Source organism: Hemicordylus capensis, chromosome 5 (assembly GCF_027244095.1).
Source record: "Hemicordylus capensis ecotype Gifberg chromosome 5, rHemCap1.1.pri, whole genome shotgun sequence".
NCBI classification, from domain to species: domain Eukaryota; kingdom Metazoa; phylum Chordata; class Lepidosauria; order Squamata; family Cordylidae; genus Hemicordylus; species Hemicordylus capensis.
Genome location: NC_069661.1, coordinates 2,812,466 through 2,837,266, shown reverse-complemented (window position 1 = coordinate 2,837,266; position 24,801 = coordinate 2,812,466). Strand labels below are relative to the sequence as shown.

Here is a 24,801-nt window from a genome sequence, read left to right as displayed (position 1 = left end):
TTTTCACCGGCTTCCATGGGAAGCCAAGTGTCCTCACAGACTATTGCTAGATGGATACATGCCTGCATTTCACTAGCATACAAATGTCAACACCTTCCAGCACCAGAGCACGTTCTAGCTCACAGCTAGGGCAGCAGCCACATCTGCAGCCTTCTCAACCAACGCACCAGTGCATGAAATATGCAGGGCCGCGACATGGAAGGCTCCGTCAACTTTTACGAAGCACTATAAGATTGACTTATATGTGTCCTCTCAAGCTGCATTTGGTCGCAGAGTGCTTCAACAGGCTCTTCCCCTGGAGTAGGCATCAGAGAACGGAGCATTGGTTTCACTTACCGTGAAGGCTCCTTCTTGATGCTGGAGCCGAGGACATCTCGGCCCTCCCAGGCGGTGTCCTGGCCTACTCCACGGGAAGCTAAGAGTTATAGAACAAGAGCAGAATTGTTATTTCCAGAGGCCTTTGTGTTCCTCTACCATGTATATTTCTTATATATGTTGTTATAATTCAGTTTGAATAATAGTTGGTTCCGTGCTATTTGCACATTTGGCCTAAAAGAACTGGGTGGGGTTATCCGTCCAGGGCTCTTAAGGCTAGTAACCTGGAGCACGTGGAAAGGATAACCCAATGAGAGATGTCCTCAGCTCCAGCATCAAGAAGGAGCCTTCACGGTAAGTGAAACCAATGCTCCGTTTACAACCGAGGTCCGGATAGCAGGAGCTGAGATGCCATCATTCCGCTCCCCGCTCTCGGTACTGACAGGAGGCTCGCCACGTCTCGATACTGAACCTGGACTACCATTCCAGCCAATATCCTCGGGACCTGGACCCCTCTTCCTAGTTGCACCAGTGAGATTTGAGGCATCGTGCTCGGGACCAGTCTCGCTCTCCACAGCATGCCTTGCCCGCTCCACCTCCATCTGCACTGCTTCATCCTCCAGCTCCTTGGTCCACATCTCTTACCTCCTGCAGTACCTCCATGGAACCACATCCAGGCCCCTGCGCACAAGGTTCTCCAGGACACCGGCCTTAGAACCTGGTCAGTACCATTGCGATCCCCTAGTCCATCAGTACCGACGGTTGAGGATTCTTCGGATTCTCAATCGGAAAATGAAGACCCGGAAGCTGCCTCAGCTCAATCAGATGTGGTGTCCCTGGGTTTCTCCTCGCAGGAACTCCTTGCCGAGCTGCAACCGAACTCTCCTGAGGACTGCAAGTTATTTGCGGACTACGTTACACGAATGGCCAATTCCTTGGGAGTTCAGATGTCCCAACAGGATAAGGAGGAACCAGACCCGCTGTTCCACCTCATTGAGGCTGATACCTGTGTGCCGGTTTCTCTGCCTCTTAATCCATTTCTCATGAAGGTTACAAAATCCTTCTGGGATAAGCCATCTTCCTTGCCTCAGTCCACAAGGAAATTGTGAAATTTCTATAAGGTTCACTCCTCTGAGGAGAAAGAAGCTGCATTCCTGAAGCAACATCCCACCCCAAACTCTTGCTAAACACAGTGGAGGCCCAGCTTCGGCCCCTCCTGACAGAGAGAGCAAGAAACTTGATTCATATGGCAGACGTCTATATTCCATTGCTATCTTAAATCTCCAGATAGCGACTTATCAGGCCTACAGTGCCAAGTACAATCACTTTCTTTGGGAGCGTATGGCCCCCTTTTTGGACCATCTTCTCCAGGAACACAAAGAACCAGCTAAGGTCTTCTTAAGAGAGGCTGCTCAGGTCACTAAGCAGCACTTGCATACGGCACGGCACACCACCAAATGTGCTTTGAGGGTTCTGGCCACTTCCATTGCCATCCGTTGGCAAACCTGGCTCAGGTCATCTGGTCTGACTCCAGAGGCACATCCCCACATCGAGGACCTACCTCCCATACCATTGCTGCCCAGGATACTACAGAAAATTCTTCCAGATGGCCCAGAATGCATTCTGATCACTCCATGGTGGCCCCGGTGTGTCTGGTTTCCCCACCTGCTTCACCTCTGCAACAACCGCTTCAGCCACCTGCCAGAGTTCCCCAATCTCCTCACCCAACATGAAGGCCACGTCCTCCACCCAGACCTACCTTTTCTCTGCCTGATGGTGTGGTGGATCCGGTCTCCTTTCCTCTAGACCAGGGATGTCAGACTGTGGCCCTCCAGCTGGTTTTGGACTACAACTCCCATAATCCCCAGCCACAGTGGCCAATAGCCAGGGATGATAGGAGTTGTAGGCCAACATCTGCAGGAGGGCCACAGTTTGACATCCCTGCTCTAGACCTACAAAGGTCCTCTTGGCAGCACACAAGCCTTCCATGGTTAGGTCCTATGAACACAAGTGGACACGCTTTACCAAATATCTAGAGTCCAAGAATCTCTCCCCGTCCTCCCAGGTCATCTGCTCCTACCTTTTACTCCTCAAGGAGTCCGGACTCAAACTTACCTCCCTGTGGGTTCATTTGACCACTATAGTTGCATGCTCTCCTCCGGGTGCTACATCCTGGTTCCAGAATCCTTATAAATAAATTTCTGAAGGGTCTCTCTCATCTTTACTCGGACCCTCCTATTATGGCCCCTGCTTGGGATCTCACCCTTGTGTTGACTTGCCTTATGCATGCCCCCTTTCAACCCCTTGCGTCAGCCTCTATGGACCTCCTCTCTTGTAAAGCCGCCTTCCTTGTGGCTGTCACTTCTGCCCAGCAAGTGAGCGAACTCAGGGCTCTGAGGACTGATCCCCCATACCTCACTTTCCATAGGAATAAGGTTGTCCTGAGACCAGACGTCGCCTTCCTGCCTTAAGTGGTCTCTGATTTTCATCGCTCCCAACCCCTCACTTTACTTGTATTCTTTCCTAACCTGTCTGATGACGCCCAGAGGCATCTACACACGTTAGATGTGCCAAGAGCATTGGCACTGTATGTACACAGAACAACCGCCTGGCGCGCCTCACCTTCTCTCTTCATTACCCATTCTGGACCAAATAGGGGTGCCCAGGCATCTGTGCAGACCATCTCCCGCTGGGTGGTGTGCGCCATTACCTTGAGTTACCATCTCACTAAGAAGCCGCTCCCACCTTCCATCAAGGTGCATTCGATGCGAGCGGTATTGGCTTCCACGGCATTCGACAATTCCGTTCCTCTGGAGGTCATCTGCCAGGCCGCTATGTGGGCTTCCGAACACTCCTTCATGCAGCACTACGCACTGGATGTGTGTGCCCGTAAGGATGCTTCCTTACGTGCAGTGTTGCAATTGCTCTTCACCTGACTCCATTATTTTCCACAAGATTTCCCTTTTGACAGTAACAACAAATGTAGTTTAATATCACAGTCAAACTGTCTAGCTGAAAAAAGTGCCATATTATCAACGTACGTGAGAACAGGAATGGTATGATTCTAGAGAGAGAGTGGGAAATCATTAAAGTTTAATGATCCTTAGTTGTTGCTCTCCTTGCCTGTCTCCCTTTAATATCATAATTCTCTTCATCAAATTGTCATTGACTTTGACTTCAGTAGCTCTGCAGATCAATGTTAAGACGTAATAATTTGTCAGCTAAATCAAAGATTTCAGACAACAGAAGCCTCATACTTTGACTTTAAAGTCAGTAGGCTTGTGCACACGGAAAGAGATTGGATCAGATTCGACAGCGAAACTCTCGGGAGGGCTTACATGACCCTCAAAACTGTTGGGTCAGATTGCGTTGGAACTTGGACATTTCCTCAACATTCTACAGGACCCCCACCCACTCCTGCCCTCTCTTCATCCTGCTGCCTTACTTGGGACTGCATGAGAAGCAGGAGGACAGGCGGGGTGTTCTCTTTGCTCCCTGAGTGTAAGAGCCAGCTGGCAAGCCTCTTCCTTTTCACCGCAGCTTGAGATTTAAAGGGGGGGAAACCCTTTCCCCTATACATACATACATACATACATACATACATCTCAAAGTGCACTGAAGGCAAGTGAATTGTCAGTTAACTCTTCTGCCCTGGGAGTGAAGAGGGCAGGCACTGTTGACTTTCTGGGCTCCGGTGGAAGGATTGCACCCTGGAAAAGTTGGGGAGGAGTGCCTCCCCCCAAAAAGTATCTGCCTTTCCTTTTCCTTCGCTTTTTCAGAATGTAGCCCTTCAAAATAAACCTTGGAGACAGGAGGAAAAAAGGGAAAACAGGGCAATGTGGAGGTAGGGGTCTGACAGACATGTTGGAACTCTGGCAGAGTTCTGAAATGACAAGATGGAATTTAGAGTTCTGACGATTCGGGGTCCCTCTTTTCATTGTGGAACCTTGTACAATAATTCCTGGCAGAGGGCATATCAGGTTTGATGTGCCTGTTGGCCCTGACATGACACACAGCCCTAGTGCCTAGGCTTTCATCTTACTAAGAAGGGAGTTTTAGAAGCCGTTTCTGGAAGAATAATTGATCTGCAGTTTCTTGCAGATTTGTCTGTGAATGGGAATCGTATGAAACTATCAACTTAGATTATTTTTCCTAAATCATTTATAGGTGAATAGTTCTAACAAAGCCATGGATTCCCTTTGAAGTAACAGTTGTACCATTCTAAGTTTTAGGTAGCATCAGTATAACTGAGGAAATGAACACTGATGCCACTTCAAAAATTCACATCAAATATGACAGAGTGTTAATTACAGTATTACAACACATCTTAAAATAAAATTGTGGACTAATAAAAACATTGCTTTACTAGATTTGACTGGATCAGAATGTGAAGAACCAGAGTCGAAACGAAGAAAAGTAGATTCTTCAGAGATATCCAAGGCCCCAAGCCACCCAAAAGGTAAAAACTGAGAGGCCCCTTTAAGCGTGTTGCATTCTAAAACAAAACCCCTATTAAGATTTCTGTTATCTGCCTGCCTGATGTTCTTGTCTGCACTCCACTTCCTGGACCCATAAACAGTGGAGGCTGCTTGTGGTGAAAGATCTCATCTATCCCCAGGTTTGGCATCCAGCATGGTTTGAAAGTGGTATTGCTGCTTGTCTTAATTTTGCTCCAACATGAATTGCACAGGCTGAAAAAGGATATCCTATTGATTCTTGTAAGAGTTTATCTGCAAGATGTCTAAGAGGAAGTAACTTATTCAGAGTCAACGTTCTTGGACTCTTCTGTTTCTGGTAAATACGATGCTGGGGGAAGGAGGAGAGTACTGTTGTGTGACCTTCAGGATACTGTCAGAATCTGCATTCATATTTCAAAGAGTATCTTCAGCCTTTCTGGTTTTGCAGCATGTGATGTCCCTGGATGCCAAGGCCAGTGGTTCTAATGGTGGGGAAGAGTGGTCAAGGCCTCAGTAGGTTCCAGAGGCACAAAGAGGTTAGGCTCACCTTAGTCCCCATCCCACTTGCACACTGTGCTTGTGTGCTTTCAATTCCTCCACTGCCCACCGCCAAGCCTTGGGCTCCTCCAGGCTACCCGTCCAGTACATTCTCCATGCCCAACGTATCGTTGATTCAACTGTTAAATAACCCTCCACAGACTTTGCCAGGTTTGTGGGCGTAGGCATAACCATGTGAGCAGTCCAACTGAGTGTGATAGTGAAGGAAAGAGGGACACATTCTTCAAGTCAAAACAAACTGCTCATTGTGCAGTGACTCGCCCACCTCCAAGCTACATTGCCACAGACAATCCTACCATTTCATGTGCAACTTGCTAGCATGCCTACAGATCCCTGCAAACAGGGCTGCAACTGAAAGGGACTAAAGGAAAGATAAGGTAAGAGTACAGATGAGGCAGCAGATAGTAGCAAGGATTCCAAGGGGCAGAGAGGGAGGTGGGCAAAAACAGCTTGGAAGAGAGGCTGTGGCTTGTACTCATCGACATGCTTGGCTCCAGCTTGCCTTTGAAAGCACCTTGCAATAATATTGCCTACATTTGTTGAGCATTTCACTAGCTTTCAAGTGTTTCTCTGCAACTAAGGCCAGTAAAATCTTAATCGGATTTTACAGAATGCCCACTTTTGGTTACAAGTGCTAACCACCTGTTTTTAAGCCTTGTTTCCTCTGGCTCTTTGTAGTAGAAAACAAGAGGATTTTGTTAAGAGTGGAGAGACCTTGCAGTTGTAGAGGACTATACTGATTACATAGGAACATAGGAAACTGCCATATGCTGAGTCAGACCATTGGTCTATCTAGCTCAGTTATTGTCTTCACAGACTGGCAGCGGCTTCTCCAAGGTTGCAGGGAGGAATCTCTCTCAGCCCTATCTTGGAGATGCTGCCAGGGAGGGAACTTGAAACCTTCTGCTCTTCCCAGAGTGGCTTCATCCCCTGAGGGGAATATCTTGCAGTGCTCACACATCAAGTCTCCCATTCAGATGCAACCAGGGCAGACCCTGCTTAGCTATGGGGACAAGTCATGCTTGCTACCACAAGACCAGCTCTCCTCTCCCATATTGTGTTGTTGTGTTGTGTTGTGATTGTTGTGTCCTTGTGTGACTCTTTTCTAGGCCTGTGCTTTGGCAGTGCCCAAGCCATCTGCATTTTTGCTTGCAGCACAGAGATCTCTGTGCAGTACTGCATGCTTCCAGTGGGGCTGGGCGCTGGATGCCACCTTTATGGGAAGCTGAGCCCTGTACGGCAACTGCTGGGATGGTGTGAGAAGCACAGTGGGAGGTGTGAGTATTGGAGGGGTCGTCTCTCCAAATGCTTCTCCCATGGGGGAAAACCCTTGGAGGGATTGCCCCTCCAGCACTCCCTAGGAGGGATGTGCAGAACGTTTCACCGTTGGAATGTTCTGACTCAAAATGGGCCCTTTCCTAGTGTTTCAAGCTTGAAACAGAATGCCCTTCAAATAAAGGGCCTGTTTCGAGCTCGGAATAGAACATCCCCTTTTGATTGGAAAGTTTCGATGTTCTGAGTACCATTTTGGCAGGCTGTTTTCCCCTTGCTGATTGGTTTTCTGGCACTGGCTTGTGATCTCCCTGGTTGGCTTATAACAATACAAATCAAATGTTTTTATGGGCAACTGTGCACCCATTGGCTGGGAGGAGGGAGGGGGAACACAAAAGGAGGGAATGTGCTGAGGATGGATAGGGCCAGTTGTGCTTCCCCTGCTGAATAAAGAGAAACAGCACTTTTAAAAGGTGCCTCTGGGGGCTTCTGGGTCAGTGATTCTTTTTTGACCATTTCTAGACTGTGTCTGAAAATGTGTGTGTTCTGTGATGGGAGGGACAGATTCCCTTTTATTGCATGCTTCTAATATGCAGTGTTTGTCAAAGGAGGGTTGTAAAATGCATTGCAAATTGCAGTGCAAAACTTGTGTGCACGCTCTGTGAGTGCAGCTTGTTTTGGCCATAGGGAACAATGGGGAACTCGAAACACCCCATTGTTCCCCATGGCTAACTCCTAGGGACACCAAAGTGGGTTGTGTGGTAGGGCTTGATGGGTGCTACCTACCATCCAGCCCACTTTAGTGTCCCTAGAAGCTACCCATGGCCAGAACACTCGAAATGTTTTGAATTGTTCAGTTGAAACAGTTGGCTCGAATGCTGTTTTGATCGAATGTTTCGGCCATTCTATGTTTCATTTCAAGCTCAAAATGAAACGCAAAATCCATTTCATGCATATCCCTACTCCCTGGGCATACCTTGTGCTATCCCAGCTGTCACTGGGATTGGTAGAGGCTTTGGCTTCCTGTAAAGGAGCCACCCTCCACTGGAAGTGCTCAAAATGTGCAGAGATGGCTGCACTGTAAACAGCCAACTCTAGATGATACTGGTGTGATGGTGCAAATTATTTCATTCTATCATCACTAGAGCACAAACCTACTGTTTCCTCTTGCCTTCTTTGAGTAGAATAAAAGAGATGAACTTAATTTGCCTTTTTAAACTTGTGTGTGTGTGTCTTTTGCTTTTAAGATTTAGATTTCCTTGTCCCAAAGGCTGGTTATTTTTGCCAGATATGTTCCTGTTTCTGTGTGGATGAAGCATCTATGAAGACCCATTGCCAGTCTCCACTTCACCAGCAAAATATGGAGGTAGTGCGTCTTCATTTTCTTTTGGAAACTTAAAGGGGAAAACACTATTGTTTTTCAAACAGTGTTATGATGACTTTTTGAGCCAGCTTATAGTGGTTCACATGTGTTTGTTTCATTGACTGGGTGCTGGTGACTAAATATTTTTGTGTAGGAAGTTGTTCTTGGAGCAAATGGGAATCTTTTATTGTAAAATGTAAAGCTAATCTGTGTTTCTTCTGGACTAAGGATGCACAGGGGTCCATGGATATATTTATTGTTTGAGGAATCTATTCATGTGTTCTTCTAAGTGGTCTCTGTCCATCACACAGATGGGCTTCACGCCTACCTGAAGAGACCTTTGGAACACTCACAAGCTAATCTTTTTCTGGATCTCTGATAGGTGGATATGATCCTCCCCCACCCACCTTTACCTTGGCCACGTGCTCTGCACCCTTCTCCTCAGTTCTTTTTTGTCCGCCGAAGAAGTAACTTCTTGGGACATTCCTGCTAGTTTTTTCTGTCAGACAAAATATAGGTTTTATTTTCTTTCTTTCTTTCTTTCTTTCTTTCTTTCTTTCTTTCTTTCTTTCTTTCTTTCTTTCTTTCTTTCTTTCTTCTCCCTGTTCTTACATATACTTCTCTCTTTGTCATTTTGCTCTCTTTGTTTCTTTCGGGTTTAGTTTTGGTTATTCTTTGCTCCTCCCTCGTGAGGGAAACATTGGTGACATTTGCATTGTATGGCCAGCAAGACAACCTTTAAACGTTGTTCTCAGTGCCAGTCAGCCTTTCCTTCATCTGACGGCCATAGTCTTTTCCTATTCTGCCTTGGAGAATCGCACTTGACTGTCTCCTGCCTTCATTGCCTCAAATTTTCTAAACACGCAAGACGTAACAGGGCCTCCTGTCTGCATCTTTACCTGTGGGAGTGTGCCTTGTCAGCCCCATCTACTGTGGAGCAAGTTGGCAGTGCCCCAGTTATCTCCAATGAAGGAGTGATACCGGCTGAGGTGGTGCTTCCACCACTAGGAGGGCCTGGGACTCCTCTGGGGACTCTCTCTGCTTCCACCCTAGTACTTGCGGTGCCACTACCACCAACAATAATGCCACCAACTTCAGAGCTCAAATGCTTCATTAACTCTGCCCTCAGTGGACTCTGGTGCCGAGAGCCTCACTCGCCCAGTTGAGCCTGTGCCCTCCTGTCAGGGACACAAAAAGCACAAAAAATGAAAGACCAAAGCCCCCGACGCATCGGCTCCAAAGCCCAAAAAGAAAAGCCTTTTGGCAGCCGAATGCCAAGCATCAGGCGAGTCCTCTGGGCCCATGGAGGAGCATGCGCAAAAGGCTCCTGAGATGCTGCCACTGCTAAAGCCACTCTCAAAGCCGTCTAAGTCGGCAGTGAAACTGAAGCACTACAGGGCAGTAGAACCTACAAGCGGAGGGGGAAGACAGGTTGGGATCGAGAGAGGTCTCACAACCTGAGAGCCGATGGATCATGTTAGTCCAGCCCACCAGACCAAGCCTTCACACTGAGCCTGCTTACAGTCGGCTGCCAGGGCTAGTTTTTCTGACCAGAGGGAGCTGTAATATGACTCTGATGCAGACCCCTGGCAATCTGGAGACTCCAGGGAAGATGACTACCCCTATAGTTGCACACCCAGAAGGGCTGGCCCCTCACCACACTACACCATCAAATATTATTCCTCCTATGATTACGATGATGAGAGTTGTTAGAGCAGTTGGACCCACTCGAATCCCCACAAAAAGAAGCTATTCTTTGCCTACAGAAGGAGGGATGGAGACTAAGGAAAAAGCTATTGCACACCTCCAGACACTCCACTGATTGCACCACCAGGTCTGAAGTGGCGACTGTTTCGCTACACAGATGTGTGGCTCTAGTCGTCTGGCTTAAACCCAGAGGCTCAGACACAAATCAGAGACCTTCTCTTTGATGGCCTCGCCCTATTTGGGACTCCCAACAGATGGAGGGAGTGCAAAAGATGAGAAAGACGGCTAGGTCCATGAGCTTCTCATTGTCATCCTCGGGCTTGAGATTTAATAGGCCTTTTCATTCGCAAAAGCCTTTCCAATTCTGCTTGTCTGGATCTCAGACCTATGACCACACCTTTCGCCAGCTCCGATATACCCAATTCAGTACACAGTATAAAAAGTGGCAGTTCCGGCCCATGAAACCTGGACAGCAGAAGTCTTAAGTCAGCTACCTTCCAGAAGAGGGCATGACTACCCTTGGATGGGATCACATTTGAGACCTTACCTGAATTACTGGGAACGTATCACAGCAAGTGCCTGGGTCCTCACCATCCTTCGCCTAGGCTACGCCATAGAATTCATGGAATGACCACCGGATTTGGGCAGAAGAATCACCCCTGTGACTGCTGTCCTTCAGGAGGAGATCGAAACCCTCCTCCAGAAGGGAGCTATAGAGCAGGTCTCCTCCCACCTAGGGAACAGTCTGTTTTCCACCAATTACACCATGGGAGAGTTGAGGGCTTTACATTGTGACCCTCCATTCCTGTTGTTTCAAAAAGATAGTTGTTTTGAGATTTGATGTTGCATTCTTCCCCAAGGTGTTCTCTACATTCCATAGATCACAGCCCATCTCCTTACCAGTTTTCTTCCCTGATCCGTGTATGGATCTGGAACGTAGCTGGCACGCCTTGGATGTCAGACGGGCACTAGCCTTTTATGTCTACTCATGGCACCCGTCAGATCCACTACAACCTTATTTGTAACATGGTTCGCCCCGGAAGGGCCAGAGGGATTCATCCCAATCCATTTCTGCATGGATTGTCCAATGCATCAAACTGGCATACCAGGTGGCCGGTCTGGTACCCCCTGCTTGACTGAGAGCTCACTCCACCAGGGCAGTAGCCATCTCCACAGCTTTTGATAGGGGGCTCTCTCTAGAGTTCATATGCCAGGTTGCAACTTGGGCTTCACCATCATCCTTTATAAAGCATTACACTCTGGATTTTAAGGCCCGCCATGACGCAGCTTTTGGGAGGTCAGTTTTGCAAGTATTGTTTCAGTTACTCATTCCTCTTGCCACCAGATTTACACATTACTCCTCTGTGCTTTGAACTGGTTGTGTAAGTTCAATAAAGTATGTTTTCTGTTCAGCTATCAAGCCTATTCCTTGAGATTTGGGGAACAAACCTTGAGATCTTTTCCTGGTCTTGGGGCTCTGCTCTCCACCTCCGAAGTTCTGGAGCTTGTTATGTGTCCATCTGTGTGATGGACAGAGACCACTTAGAAGAACTGCGGGTTGCTTACCTGTAATTCGAGTTCTTCGTGTGGTCATCTGTTCAGTCACACACACACCCAACCTGCCCCGCTGCAGAGCCCTTTGTCGGCGGACTCTAGAACTGAGGAGGAGGGTGCAGAACATGTGACCAAAGTAAATGGCGGGGGGTGGGGGCTATCCCCCTATCAGAGAACCAGAAAAAGATTAGCTTGTGAGTGTTCTGAAGGTCTCTTCACACAGGCATGAAGCCCATCGGTGTGCCTTGACAGATGACCACCAGAAGAACTCCAGTTACAGGTAAGCAACCTGCAGTTCTGCAACATAATAACATAGGCACAGCCTTGCTGGATAAGACCTATGTAGCCCAGGACTGTGTTTCCCACAGTGGCTCACCAGATTCCTTGGGAAGCCACACAACCAGGAGATGAAGGCATTCTCCCTCTCCTGCTGTGATCCTCTGCTACCAGTACTCTGAGGCATCCTGAAACAATACAAGGACTGTATTGTATTGAAGAATGTTGAAACGCTTTTGCTTTAAAAGAAGAAAAAATCTTAGTTTGCCACAAGGACCTAAAAAGTTAAAAAATTATCTTTCTGCAGAAGTTCATGATCAAGAATACTCAGTAGGAAGAGAAAAACAGTGAAGAGGATGCTGAAGAACAGAGTTCTAGGTGATATGAAGATGGAAAGAGCTTCTACAAACTTGTTTAGTGGTCCATTCAGTTCTGTGTATTGTGTTCATTTTAACTTTATTTGTTTGCAGACGTTCATGTTGTATATACGTTTGCTCAGTATAGATGAAGACTGATGAGAATTGTATGATGGTTTTTTTATTGCAGTTTGCAATTATGCCAGAAGTGTTTGAATAAACATTCTTACTGTGTAGTCAGCCCAGCCATCTGTGGTGGTCTTCCTTCCATTCAGTGCTAATTTGTGATGAAGTCAGACTTGATGCTACTTTTCAGTCCCCTATTGAATCCAGAGGATTGAGAATTCACTGTTGCCCATGGAGGTGGTTCATGTTCATAAGTGCAGTGCTGGCTTTTGTATATCTGTTTTACAAAATTATGGAACCTATAAAAATACACAGAGCCATTTGCAAAAGGTTTTCCTAATACAGACTGAGCATATGCCATCCTGTTCCAAACACTGATAAAATATACCAATTCTTCCTGAAAATGAGTGCCCCCTGCCCCTTGATTAAAACATGCCCACATTGCCTCACATTTTTATTAGCCACCTCTCCACTGGAGGGGTCACTTTTGATTTCTCATGGGCAGACCTTTTCCAAGTATGTTTGCTGCTAATGAGGCTTTGCATTGGTTCAGCTTCTCTAAATTTGATATGTTCAGGTATTCTGAAAGGAAATAAGAGATACCCAGGATTGGTTGTATCTCGAAGATTTTAATTTTCTTGCATGACCACATGTATATATGCTCTGGTGTTATTGCATATCTAGAATCTATATCTAAATTACATTTTTATAGAATAATTGTTAAGGTTTTATATTTAGGTGGGACTGCATTTTTATGACCATACACAGTCTGTAATTATTTTGCCAAAACCTCAGTCCCAGTGTGCCATAAATGGTGACTTAGCATCTAAATCAGACAATATAATATTTAAATCAGTCTTCAATACTGGAATAAGAGTGTTTGGTATTTGCTCCTATGTTTTCATCATTTGGTCTAACCACTTTATAATGTTTGTAATTGTAGCCTACCCATTCCTGACTGCTTACTACAGGCAACAATTTACAGCTTAAAATTTTATTAAGACATTTCCTGCTCCCCCCCCCCCAGGCAATCAGCTATTCAAGTCTGTACCCTTATTCACAGTACGGGTGTGGACTGTTTCTCTTCCAACTCTACTCCCACCTATATCGTCGTTGGATACTGAGATGCAGAACTTTTAAAAATATTGAGATATGGGCGATATGTGACCAGTTTTCACAACCATGGCTGAGCATTCAGTGTGTTTCAGTGCAGGTTGGACCAAGGTGAACACCTCACTGACTGACTCTGTGTACCTTGTGTGTGGGACCAGTGGCATGCAAACTTTGAACTAGCTTTGTCTTAATGAGCCAGCTGTATTCTCTTCTGTGTATTATTCCTGTCCCCCGAAGGGCCAGAAAGGCCTCTAAAGCTGGAGGTGCCACTTAGTGATGGCTAGGAGAGTCCTCTTCTCCCTGAACTTGACTAGTCATCGACTCCTTTAAAGCTACCTAGACTACTGCTCATGCCCTTGTTAAAGGTTTTCATAGAATTTCGAGTTGGAAGGGGCCTAGTCCAACCCCGTGCTCAGTGCAAAAAGTTACTACAGCATCCCATAGAGATGGTTGCCCTGCTTCCATTTGTAAATATCTAGAAAAGGAGAGCCCACCACCACACAAGGCAGGCTGTTTTGCTGCTGACCAGCTGGGAATTTCCTCCCAATGTCTGGCCTGAATCTCCTTCCTTGTAATTTGATCCCATTAGTTCTAGTCATCCCTCTGGAAACAACAGAGAACAAGTTTGTTCCTTGTTCTGTACTACAGCCCTTTAGCTATTTAAAGATGGTGATTGTTATTTCTCCTTAATTTTCTCTTGGTGTTACACAAAAGAAGCAGAATTGTTCGATTACTTCTTTTTAATGTCAAGTTGTTGGTTCTGGTTCTGCCCTGAAGAGCAATTCCACTTCTTCTATGTAACACAATCCTCACAGTTGTGTATTCTTGTTAGAAGATCAAGAATTTCACAGTTAGCCCCTGCTAACTGGGCAAATAAACGCCTTTTAAAAGTGGTGACTCTTCTATTTAGTAGGTCGATATGAGCTATTCCTATTCAACCTCAGCATATCCTCTTCCAGCAGCTGTTGCTGGTGTCTCTTTTAAATTAAAAACAAAACCCTGAGCCCCTTTGGAACAGGGAATTATCTTGTTCCTTTTGCTATGTAAACCACTTTGAAGGGGCTGGGTATGTTGAGCCTGGAGAAGAAAAGACTAAGGAGATATTTCATTCATTCATTCCATTTGTATCTTGTTCCTCCAGTACAATTCTGCTAGGGGCACCTCACAAAGATGCAGTAGCCATCTTCAGACATCCAAAGGGTTGTGTCATAGGAGGAAGAGTAGGCTTGTTTCCTGTTTCTCTCAAGGGCAGGACTACAATCACCGAGAAGGGATTATGCTTATCAAAGTGGCAGACTACTTTCAACAGGCAAGGATGGGCAAAAATGCCATTTGTGCCTCCAACTCCTTAACTTTTCTTTGCAGAATTTCTTTGTCCCTTGAGATCCATTCAAGGATTCTTCTGGCAAAATTTTGTCCCCATGTTGGAACAGCAGGGAGGGACTAGTGGTCTTTGGTTCTGATGAGCCTTGGGTGACTCTATCTTCCAGTGATATGTTGGATCTGCATACCAGTTGCCTTGTCCCTGTCAGTAGGGAGTCACTACCACCATTCCTCTTTTGGCAATGGTTGGGTTCTTTGGGATAATAAAACAGCTAGTTGTGAGAAGCCGGCCTGTTGCCAGCCCAGATTTGGTGGGTGGGATGGATTGCAGTGGGAAGCAGGGCTGGAGGGCTTGAAAGCAACGCTGGGCATCCCCAGAGTAGGACGTGCTGCAGAATGGGGCCAGCATTTCCCAAAAGCTCTTGTTTGTGGAGCATGGGGCATTTTCAACATGTCCTTTGTATCTGTTTTGTTTATGCATGCATTTATATCTGGCTTTTTTGCCGAAATAAGGCTCACAAAACATTAAAATGTAAAACAGTAGGAACAAGCAGCTTAAAACAATTTCATTAAAATAAACTACATGTTTAAAAAAGGTGCCAAAGAGCCAGTGGCTGAGGAACAGAACAGAGATTAGATACACCCATGAAAGCAGCAAGATAATCTGTTCCATTCAGTAGTCGAGGTGGCTATGATGCTTTGCGATGCAGCATCAGGCGGCTATGCACATTTAAGGGGAGAGTAAGCATTACTGGACACACTTCTGAGTAAACATGCCTAGGATTGCTCTGTAAGATGGGTCCCTGCCCAAAGGAGTTGGTTAAGTGGTGAGGGGAAGCCCAGCAAGGAGGAGGAAAGGACGGCCTCTGCAGCAGGTACTAGATTATCCAGAATGGCTATTCCACCAGGAAGGCTAGAAAGGATGGAATGACTGGTGCTGAAAACGGACCCTTCTGTGCACGTGCAAAGGCTCAGTTCCAGAACTTCCACAAACATTAAAACACACAGCAATATAAAATCTTATAAAGAGGAGCAAGGAACAGCTGCATTAAAACAGACCTAAGAGGACCCTAAAAGGCTTGGCTCAGTAATGAAGGTACTGTAAAAACATTTACACATCTGTTTAAATAATTTTAACTCTTACTTTTCTCCAGAAGGGGGATTCACAGCAACTTACAACAATCAAGTTAAAACATCAGTAACAATAAATGAACTAGCAGCAATAAGGTCATAAAAGCATAAAGGGGTAAAAAGGGTAGGCAGAGAAATCCCAGAATGAGTGCCTGTTGAGACGGCAGTGTCTTCAGTGTTGGCTGAAACACAGGAAGGGAAGATGCCAACCACAGCTGGGCTGGCAGCTGGTTCCTCGAGAAATTTGTCAGTAACCAGTGTAGCTCTTTTAGTATAAGAATAATATGTATAGTACAGAAATAATATAGTGACCCAGAGACCAACCTGGCTGCCCCACATAGAGTGCATTGCAGGAGTCAAATCTGCAGGTTACCAGCATATGCACCACTGTTCTGAGGTTGTTTATCTCAAGAAACGGACATAGCTGGCATATCAGCCAAAGCTGATAGAAAGTGCCACTGGCCACTGCCTCAACCTGGGACACCAGGGAGATGTTTGGATACAGAAGCATCCCCAGATAGCGTACCTGTTCCTTCGGGGGAAGTGTGACCTCATCCAGAACAGGCAGATGAAAATCATCTCCCGGGTTTCAACCCCGCACAATAAGAACCTCCGTCTTATCTGGATTCAGCCTCAGTTTGTTTTCCCTCATCTAGCCCTTCATTGTCTCTAGGCAGGCATTTAGGGAGATTATGCCTTCACCTGATAATGTTGACAGAGAAATAGACTTTCTAAATCCCCTGATGATCTCTCCCAGCAGTTTCATGTAGATGCTAAAAAGCACCATATAAAAGTTCAGATGTTGAAAAGCAACAGTTTCCAAGAGACACCATCTGGAATCTGCCCTGCCCAAGAGGTAGGAGTGGAACCACTGCAAAGCAGTGCCTCCCAACCCCCTCAGATGCTGCAGAAGGATGCTGTGGTCAATAGTATCTAAAGCCACCGAGAAATCCAAAAGGACCAACAGAATCACACCCCCTCTGTCAATTCCCAATGGGAGATCATTCATCAGGCCGACCAAGGCAGTCTCCACCCCAAAGCCTGCCCGAAAGCCAGTTTGAAATGGGTCTAGATAATCAGTTTCCTCCAAGACTGCCTGGAGCTGGGAGACCACCACCCTCAGCCATGGAAGGCTGGAGACAGGCCCTATTAGTGTTTTAAAATCTGTTCAGGACAATAACAATTAAACTCTGGTCACATTATTCAGGATTTCTTCTAAATCCTATATTTCCAAATGTTTTAAACCTTTCACCCAACATATTCTGGTGTAAAAACTAGCACATCCAGCTAATTTCAGAGGCAGGTTTGTGCATGCAGAATTGGGTAATTGGGGAAGTCTGACTTTCTGTCGCACTAACATACCCCCAAACTCTTCAAAATATACACTAGATGGAGAACTGGAATACAAAACAAATCCTCGTTCTTGGATCACTAAACATGTGTGAGAAGAGGATACATGCTGCAGTGTGAGAAGCACCCATGTTGTAATAATTGGGATAACAGTTGTTACCATGCCTATTGCCCTTTGAACTTGTCCCGATTAAGGCCAGTGACCCAAAGGTCAGCGATGGAATGTTCCAGTGATTGGGGAATGTCTTCAGCTGTCCCAGCCCCACTCACCCCCACCTGTCAATCTGCATCCTAATTGCCCTGTCCTCTCTCTCTGGCTCCAAAAGAGCTTCCCAGCTCCCAGCGGGTCGGTTTCTCTTTAAGAGCGGTTTGCCCGTCACTGGAGTTCTTGCTGTGCCAAGAGTCAGAGCCCAGCTGCCTCGGCCGAAGCAGCAGCAGCAGGAGAGAGACGGGGCCTCCGCTGCAGGGGAATCAAACGCCCCCTGAGACCCGGGCCAGAGAGGCGAGGAGGGCCTGGCCCTCTGGGGCTCTGCACCATGTTACGGGTCTTCATCCTCCACGCACAGAATGTCCAGACTCCAGATACGGATCTCAGCGATGCTTATTGCTCCGTGGTGTTCGAAGGTAAGAGGAGGCAGAATGAGTCTGCAAGTCAGGGAGGCAAGCAGAGGGGGAGGGCTGGCCTAGCAGTCTGGATTCTGGACACCCCCAAAGGAGTCTGGGAAGAGCAGCAGACCTCTCTTCCTTCCTTCCCAGTGGCGGGGAGCACCACCAGCAGGAGCCAAACAAGACGGAGGGGATAAACCCGTGTCTAAGATGCACCACTTGAGATTGCCAAGTGGAGGCTCATGTGGCTTAATCTGGCTTCATCCTCCGAGCAGGAGCAGCTCCTCATCCGGCGGGGCGGGGGTGGCGGCAAAGGAGACCCAGCTGCCTCTCTTCCCCGGAGCTCCGTTTGCTGCTCTCTCCCCAATCCTGACCTGCCCCAGTGTTAAGAAGAGTTGCATTGCCTGCAGGCTGGCCATTCGTCAGGGGCAGCTGAGCAGAGCTCTACCTGATGAATGGCCCTCCTGCAGGCAGCACGGCTCCCATTATCGCTGGGGCGGGATGAGAGAGAGGAGCAAACGGAACTCCCAAGAAAGGGAGGCAGCTGTTCCTCTTCTGGCGCCCCCTCCCTCCCGCCGCTCCTCAGGAGGAGCAGCTCAGGGCACTCTGAGCCCTCCCTGTGGTCGTCTGACATGGTGCAGTCCAGATGCACCCCCAGCACTTGGGTGAGGCCTCAGCACCAGTGTCCCCTCTCGTTTTTTCCATCTCTGGGTGGAATGAGTTTTGTTCTGCACGGCAGCAGTATCAAGGCAGGGTGCGCGCCCCCTGTGCGTTCAGAGCGGGAGCTTCTTGATTCAGCCTGAGCGGGCTCTAAAATGAACTGAGCGGACATCCAAAAACTTGTGAGTGCACACCCGCCTTAGAGGAAGCACTGCACAGCACCTCCTGCCCTCTAGCCACAGGTGCGATGGTGAAGAATAATCCGTTACAAGCAGAAAGCCAAGGTGCCACCCAAGTCCTCCTCTGTGCGGCATCAGGAGCAACCTGGGGTGATCGTGCCCATAAAATTGGCCGGAGGGCTTGTGGAAATGACGGATTACCTCGATTTACAGCCTCCTGCCCAGGGGCTGGACGCACAGCTCAGCCCTTCCTCCGTGGAGACCCAGAAGCAGATGTGGTGCTTGGAGAGATCATGTGAGGGCTCTGCCGGGGGGGGGGGCTTTCAGTCCAGGAGGCTTTCAAATATTAGCCCCCCCCCCACGACCCCATCCTGTGATATGCTGGTGGTGGAGTGCAGTGCAGTGGGCATTCAGATGGCCGGCTGGGGAGGAGGGTCATTCTCCTCACTGGCAGCGTGGTGGGGGCAGTGGCCTCAGTGGGCCATACCCAAGGCTTTCTTCCCCTTGGGATGCTTCCAGCACAGACTCACCGGTCAGAGCGAATTCCCCCTGGTGCCCTTGACGGACTGCCCAGTCTATGAGAAAGGGGGCGGAAGGGAAGGCACCTCCTGGTGGGTGGCTGCTTAAAAAAGAGGCTTCTGGGATTAGTCCAGCTCTGGTTGCATGGGAGGAGGAGGTCACTGTGTGCATTTAATCAGCCACAGAGGGGCAGAGCCCCTGCTTGGCATCCTGGTGGCATCTCCAGGTAGGGCTGGGGAAGACCTTTCCCTAGACTGCTGCCAGCCTGGATGGCCTAGTGGGCTGGTTCAGGATACGACAGCTTCATGGCTCATCAGGAGGGCAGTTAAACTGCACTCTGCACATGCTTGCCCTTATTGTTAGCGCACAGATTTGAAAGGTGGCTTGGATTAATCCCAGGCTTCTCAGCCTTGAGTCCCCAGATGATCGTCCCCAGCCCCAGTGGCTTGGCCACTGATGGTAGGCCAACAACATCTGGAGTCCGACATTTGAGAGCCACCGGCTTACGCAGTGGGCCGTGTGTGTTTCCTCCCTTCCCTAAGCAACAGTTGCTTTCCTTCGGATGAAGATCTCCCTTTCCTGGACGTGTCGGGCAGAATGGAGATAATTTTAGTATCGGACAGCTAGCATGTCCCACCTGTTAAGTCCAATTCTCTTACCCCTTGTGACAGGGATTAAGTCCACTCAGGACTCAGCTTGGAACAGGCAAAGCAGGAAGGAAGAGAGAGTCCCTGAGAATGTGCAGAGAGATCCCTCTCCTCCCGCAGCTTGTGGGTCAGAGGCTTGGGCGGGGTCCTTGGTCATCCCAGGGCAGTGTCCAGTTGGTCAAGGTGTGTGTGTGGGGGGGTTCCTTCTGGTCAGACTGACCCCCGAATCCCTCCCAGTGCTGGTAGCAGCAGTGGCATTGGTTGGTCAAGGTGCTTATGCTCCCACCCACCCCGTCCAGCACCCCCCATCTGGGATGGGGAGTGTCCTACAGAGGCCCCTTCTTTCATCACAAGGCATCTGGGGGATGCTCCCATTGGCCAGGAAGGAGGAGATGCAGAGTCTCTTGAGCGCTTTCCAGATTAGACTCTGCAACGGGGCCAGGACGTATCTCGGAAGGGTGCTTCCACACCTCCTGTGTTGTGACACTGCAGTCCCTATGCAGACAGCAGGGTGCCGTTCACATTTCCAGTGCCTTGTTTCTAAGTTAATTGCTGCAATATAGTGCTATGACATCTTATATCCAGCGTAAAAAAATTGCTGTTTTTTTCCTGGGTTGTTAGTTTTTGTGAGACTGCTCCCCCTACTGGGCGCTTTGCTATTTACATTTTGAATGCAATTTGTCTGAACGGAAGCATTTTGCTGCTCTTGAGTGGCTAAACTGGAAAGCGCCCTGGCCAAGCTCCTCCTCCCACCTCCTCTATTGACCAATGGGAAATCTCTCTAAGGGGAGAAAATGAGATGAGTGGAAGGAGCCACTGACTTGTCAGTGGGTGGAGGCTGTGCTTATTTCCCACAGCTCCTCCCAGTTCAGTTGAGTGGGCATCAGCAGGTGAGGGTCCCTCATCTGCGGCATTTGTGCCTTGGCCTTATCCGCTTTGGATGGCACAGGAAGGAGGCAGCTGAAATGAAGCCTCACACACACACACACACACACACACCCCACACAGGTTATTTATAGCTTCCTCTGTGCTGCAGGGCTGGGCTTTGGCCTCTAGCCCGGCCACCTGTTCAGGGTGGGGCTGGCATGGCTTGCGCTGGTGCTGCGTATGCCAGAGAAATACAACCCCTGTTCCCGGCCAGTGGCCTACGGGAAGCCCCTCTTCCATGGCTGTGGTGCTGCTGAGAGGGGAGGCCGGCAATTGCTCTCCCCAGTGTCCCCGGAGGCCGTAGTGGCTGGTCCTAACCAGCCAGGCGGGTGCCGGAGGAGGCGCAGCAGCTGCCCCTGGCTCCTAGCAGCTCCATTGGCACCCCCTCTCAGCCCACCCCACCCCGGTGCTCCTGAGAGCCCCACGGCCTGCAGACTGGCCATTGGTCAGGGGGAGCTGCGTGGACTGAGCTGTGGAGGCATCCCTTGGAAATGCTGGGGCAGGGCGGGGTGAGGGAGAGGCGCAAGCAGAGGCTGCCAGGACCGAGAGCAGGCCTGCTTAACTTCAGCCCTCCTGCAGATGTCGGCCTACAACTCCCATGACCTCTGGCTATTGGCCACTGTGGCTGGGGATTATGGGAATTGTAGTCCAAAAACAGCTGGGGGGCCTAAGTTGATCAGGCCTGAGCTAGAGGCAGCTGCGCCTCATTTGGCAGCCCCGCCCCCGCCCCGGCTTGTTCGGACAAGCTGCTGCTGCAAGGAGAGCTGGGGCAGCCTCGTTCCTGGGGTCCAGGGTCAGGCCCTGTTTTCTGGCCCCTGCCCCATGTCAGTCGTGGCCTGTGTTTTTGCCTTTTTTTGGTGATGGCTTGTTGGTGTGAGTCAGAGCACACACATATAATGATAAACAGCGAGAACGATAGATTAAAAAACAGCTAAAAAACAACACCACTGAAAACTCATGGAGCCGAATAAAAGAGCCAGCCATCATGCCATGAGTACAGCCACCAAAAGACAACTTTTAAAAGCTGTCAGAGGCAGGGAGGCTCTTATCCTTTATAGGTGATAACCAGCACCTTGTATGTATGTGTTTTGTTTTGTTTTCATACCTATGGCTCTCAGGGTGTTCCGAGTCAAAATTGTAGCTCAGATGCTCTTTGGGGCTCCACTATGGATCCATGGGATACAGTCGGAGATGAATTCTATTCAGTCCAGATTTCTCAGAGCTATTTGTAGAGTCCCGAAATGTGTTTCTTATGGTGCTTTGTGTCTGGAGTCGGGTTCCTATTCCATTGTCTGTCGGGCTTGGGAGCTTAACCATTGCCTTGGGTCTCAGGGATCATTGTACATTCAACTTATGTGGATGGACAACTTCCCTAACTCTTGATTATCTATGGTTACCAAAAAAAGTGCTGAGTTTGGGGCTTTCTCCTTCCAGTTTATTGTCCCTGTGTTTTACCAGCGCCAAGGCTATCATGAGTACCAACGCCTTGTCTCCCTAGCGCAGGGATTCTCAAACTTGGGTCCTCAGGTGTTATTGGACTTCAACTCCCATAATCCCCAGCCTCAGTGGCCTTTGCTTGAGGATTATGGGAGTTGAAGTCCAATAACACCTGAGGACCCAAGTTTGAGAATCACTGCCCTAGCGAATAGATGCTGCTCTCCCATATATCTTGGTATTTCCTTCCCTGCTCAAAATCATCCTGCTAAATATCTCTCCATGCTCCATCTGGTTAAATTGAGGTCAGCCTTTGCAAGAGCCAGGCAGAGGTTTTACCCTCTGCTTTGCTCCTTAGAAGGTTTTGCAAGGATTCCCCTGTTTCGGGGCTATGTTCCTGCAGAGAGGGCTGCTTAGAAACAGTTGCTCATATGCTTTTGTACTGCCCTCTTCTCCGCAACTCAAGGAAAGAACTATTGACCCCTTTATTTGATCAGTTTCCAGGCAGGCCTGACTCATTTTATCTTAATTTTTGTCTTGCTGATGTTGATGTTAATGTTACCCTGCTAACTGGGCAGGAGGCACCTTTTACCGTGGTGATTCTCTTTATTTAGCAGGGGGAGAGTAACTGGCCCTATCCACCCCCAGCACAGTACTTCCAGTGACTGTTGCTGGTGTGTGTCCTATATTTCTTTTTAGACTGTGAGTCCTTTGGGGACAGGGAGCCATCTTATTTGTTTGTTATTTCTCTTTGTAAACTGCCCTGAGCCATTTTTGGAAGGGCGGTATAGAAATTGAATTAATGATGATGATGATGATGATGATGATGATGATGTGGGTATTACTAAACTAGTTGCTAAATTTTTATATGGGGCTTTGAAACTGACCTCTCATCACGGGGTCTTATGAGGCTGTTCGTGTATCTTTTAGTTATTTTATGTTGTTTATTTATGCCTGGTAACAGTCTAAAGTTTTAATTTTGTTTGGCTTACGGCCATAAATAAAATGATTCTGATTTTATTTTATTTTATATAACATATTTTTATACCACCCACAACCTTTGTCTCTGGGCAGTTTACAGTTAAAATCGTTTAAACATTAAATCAATTAAACAATTAAAATCATTCAAACATTTAAACCATTAACATTACAATAATTAAAAAACAACAACCCAACTTTAAAATATTAAAACTATATATCTAAATAAAAGCCTGGGTGAATAAATGTGTCTTTAGAGCCTTTTAAAAAGTTGCCAGAGACTCACATTCTAAAAAGAAACATAGGACATAGGAGATGGGGAGGCTCTTATTTCAACAGGGAGCGCATTCCAAAGTCCAAGGGCAGCAACGGAGAAGGCCCATTCCCAAGTAGCCACCAAACGAGTTGGTGGCAACTGCAGACGAACCTCTCCAGATGATCTTAACAGGTGGTGGGGCTCATGGTGAAGAAGACGTTCTCTTAAAAACCCAGGGCCTAATGACCAGCACCTTGTATCTTGCCCGGAAACATATTGGCAGCCAGTGTAACTGTTTCAAAACAGGCAAAATATGGTCTCTCCGGGTTGCCCCAGAGACCAGTCTGGCTGCTGTGTTCTGAACCAACTGCAGTTTCCGGACTACATACAAAGGCAGTCCCACAAAGAGCGCATTGCAGTAATCCAGCCCAGAGGTTACCAGCAAATGTACCACTGTTTTGAGATTCTTCATCTCAAGAAACGGACGCAGCTGGCGTATCAGCTGAAGCTGATAAAAAGCACCTCTGGCCTCCGCCTCAACCTGGGACACCTCCGGACTGTGCACCTGTTCCTTCTGGGGGAGCGTGATCCCATCCAGAACCAGCAGATTAAAATAATCTCTCGAGTTCCGACCGTGTACAATAAGTACCTCCGTCTTATCTGGATTCAGCTTCAGTTTGTTATCCCTCATCCAGCCCATTACTGCCTCCAGGCAGGCATTTTGGGAGGTTATGTCTTCTCCTGATGACTGACATGGAGAAATAGATTTGGGTGTCGTCAGTATATTGATAATACCCTGCACCAAATCCCCTGATGATCTCTCCCAGCAGTTTCATGTAGATGTTAAAGAGCACCATATAAAACACCATATGCAAGTTCAGATTCTGAAGAGCCACAGTCTCCATGAGACACCATCTGGAATCTGCCTAAGAGGTACAGTAGGAGCATAACCACTGCAAAGCAGGAAGGAAGAGAGAGTCCCTGAGAATGTGCACAGAGATCCCTCTCCTCCCAATGCTTGTGGGTCAGAGGCTTGGGCAGGGCACTTGACCTTTGTTATCAATATGTTAGCATATTGATAACATCCTGCACCAAATCTCATGTAGCGGTCTCATGTAGATGTTAAACAACGTCGGAGACAGTACGGAGCCCTGAGGGACTCCATACAAAAGTTCAGATTTTGAAGAACAAGAGTTTCCAAGAGACGCCATCTGGAATCTGCCCGTGAGGTAGGAGCAGAACCACCGCAAAGCAGTCCCTCTCACCCTCAACCCCTTCAGACGCTCCAGAAAGATACTATGGTCAATAGTAATGAAAGCCACCGAGAGGTCCAGAAGGACCTACAGAGTCAAACTCTTTCTGTCAATTCCCAATGGGAGATCATCCATCAGGCCGACCAAGGCAGTTTCCACCCCATAGCCCACCTGAAAGCCAGTTTGAAGGAGACATCCTGCCCTCCCTCAGAGAAGCATTTATAATCTCTGCCAGGCCTTCTACAACAGTCTCCCTGCCAGACAGTATAAGCCATGTCAGGCAAGGATCATCATCATCAATTTTATTACAGCCATTGGCCAGCAGAAATAGGAGTAACAAATATACTCAATACAACGATCAATAAACAATGCTGAAACACAATAAAACAGAATACAATCAATCATAATAAATTACTTAAAAACAATAAACAGCAATGGCAA

The 24,801-nt window shown here is 47.8% G+C and overlaps 2 protein-coding genes across 3 annotated transcripts in view; both read left to right on the top strand.

Moving 5' to 3' along the window:
• The window catches only part of ZNF638 (zinc finger protein 638), a 113,556-nt gene extending 101,458 nt beyond the window's left edge, over nt 1-12,098 (top strand). Inside the window, exons 24-26 of the mRNA XM_053255820.1 lie at nt 4,685-4,774; nt 7,850-7,968; nt 11,810-12,098. Coding sequence (XP_053111795.1) covers nt 4,685-4,774; nt 7,850-7,968; nt 11,810-11,836 — 236 coding nt within the window. The 3' untranslated portion in view covers nt 11,837-12,098. The remainder of the gene's footprint in view (nt 1-4,684; nt 4,775-7,849; nt 7,969-11,809) is intronic.
• A 5,217-nt stretch (nt 12,099-17,315) lies between these two features.
• DYSF (dysferlin) overlaps nt 17,316-24,801 on the top strand; it is a 220,962-nt gene continuing 213,476 nt past the window's right edge. For both annotated transcript variants that reach the window (XM_053256343.1, XM_053256337.1), the window contains exon 1: nt 17,316-17,525. In XM_053256343.1, the coding sequence (XP_053112318.1) occupies nt 17,438-17,525 (88 nt within the window). In that variant the 5' untranslated portion in view covers nt 17,316-17,437. The remainder of the gene's footprint in view (nt 17,526-24,801) is intronic.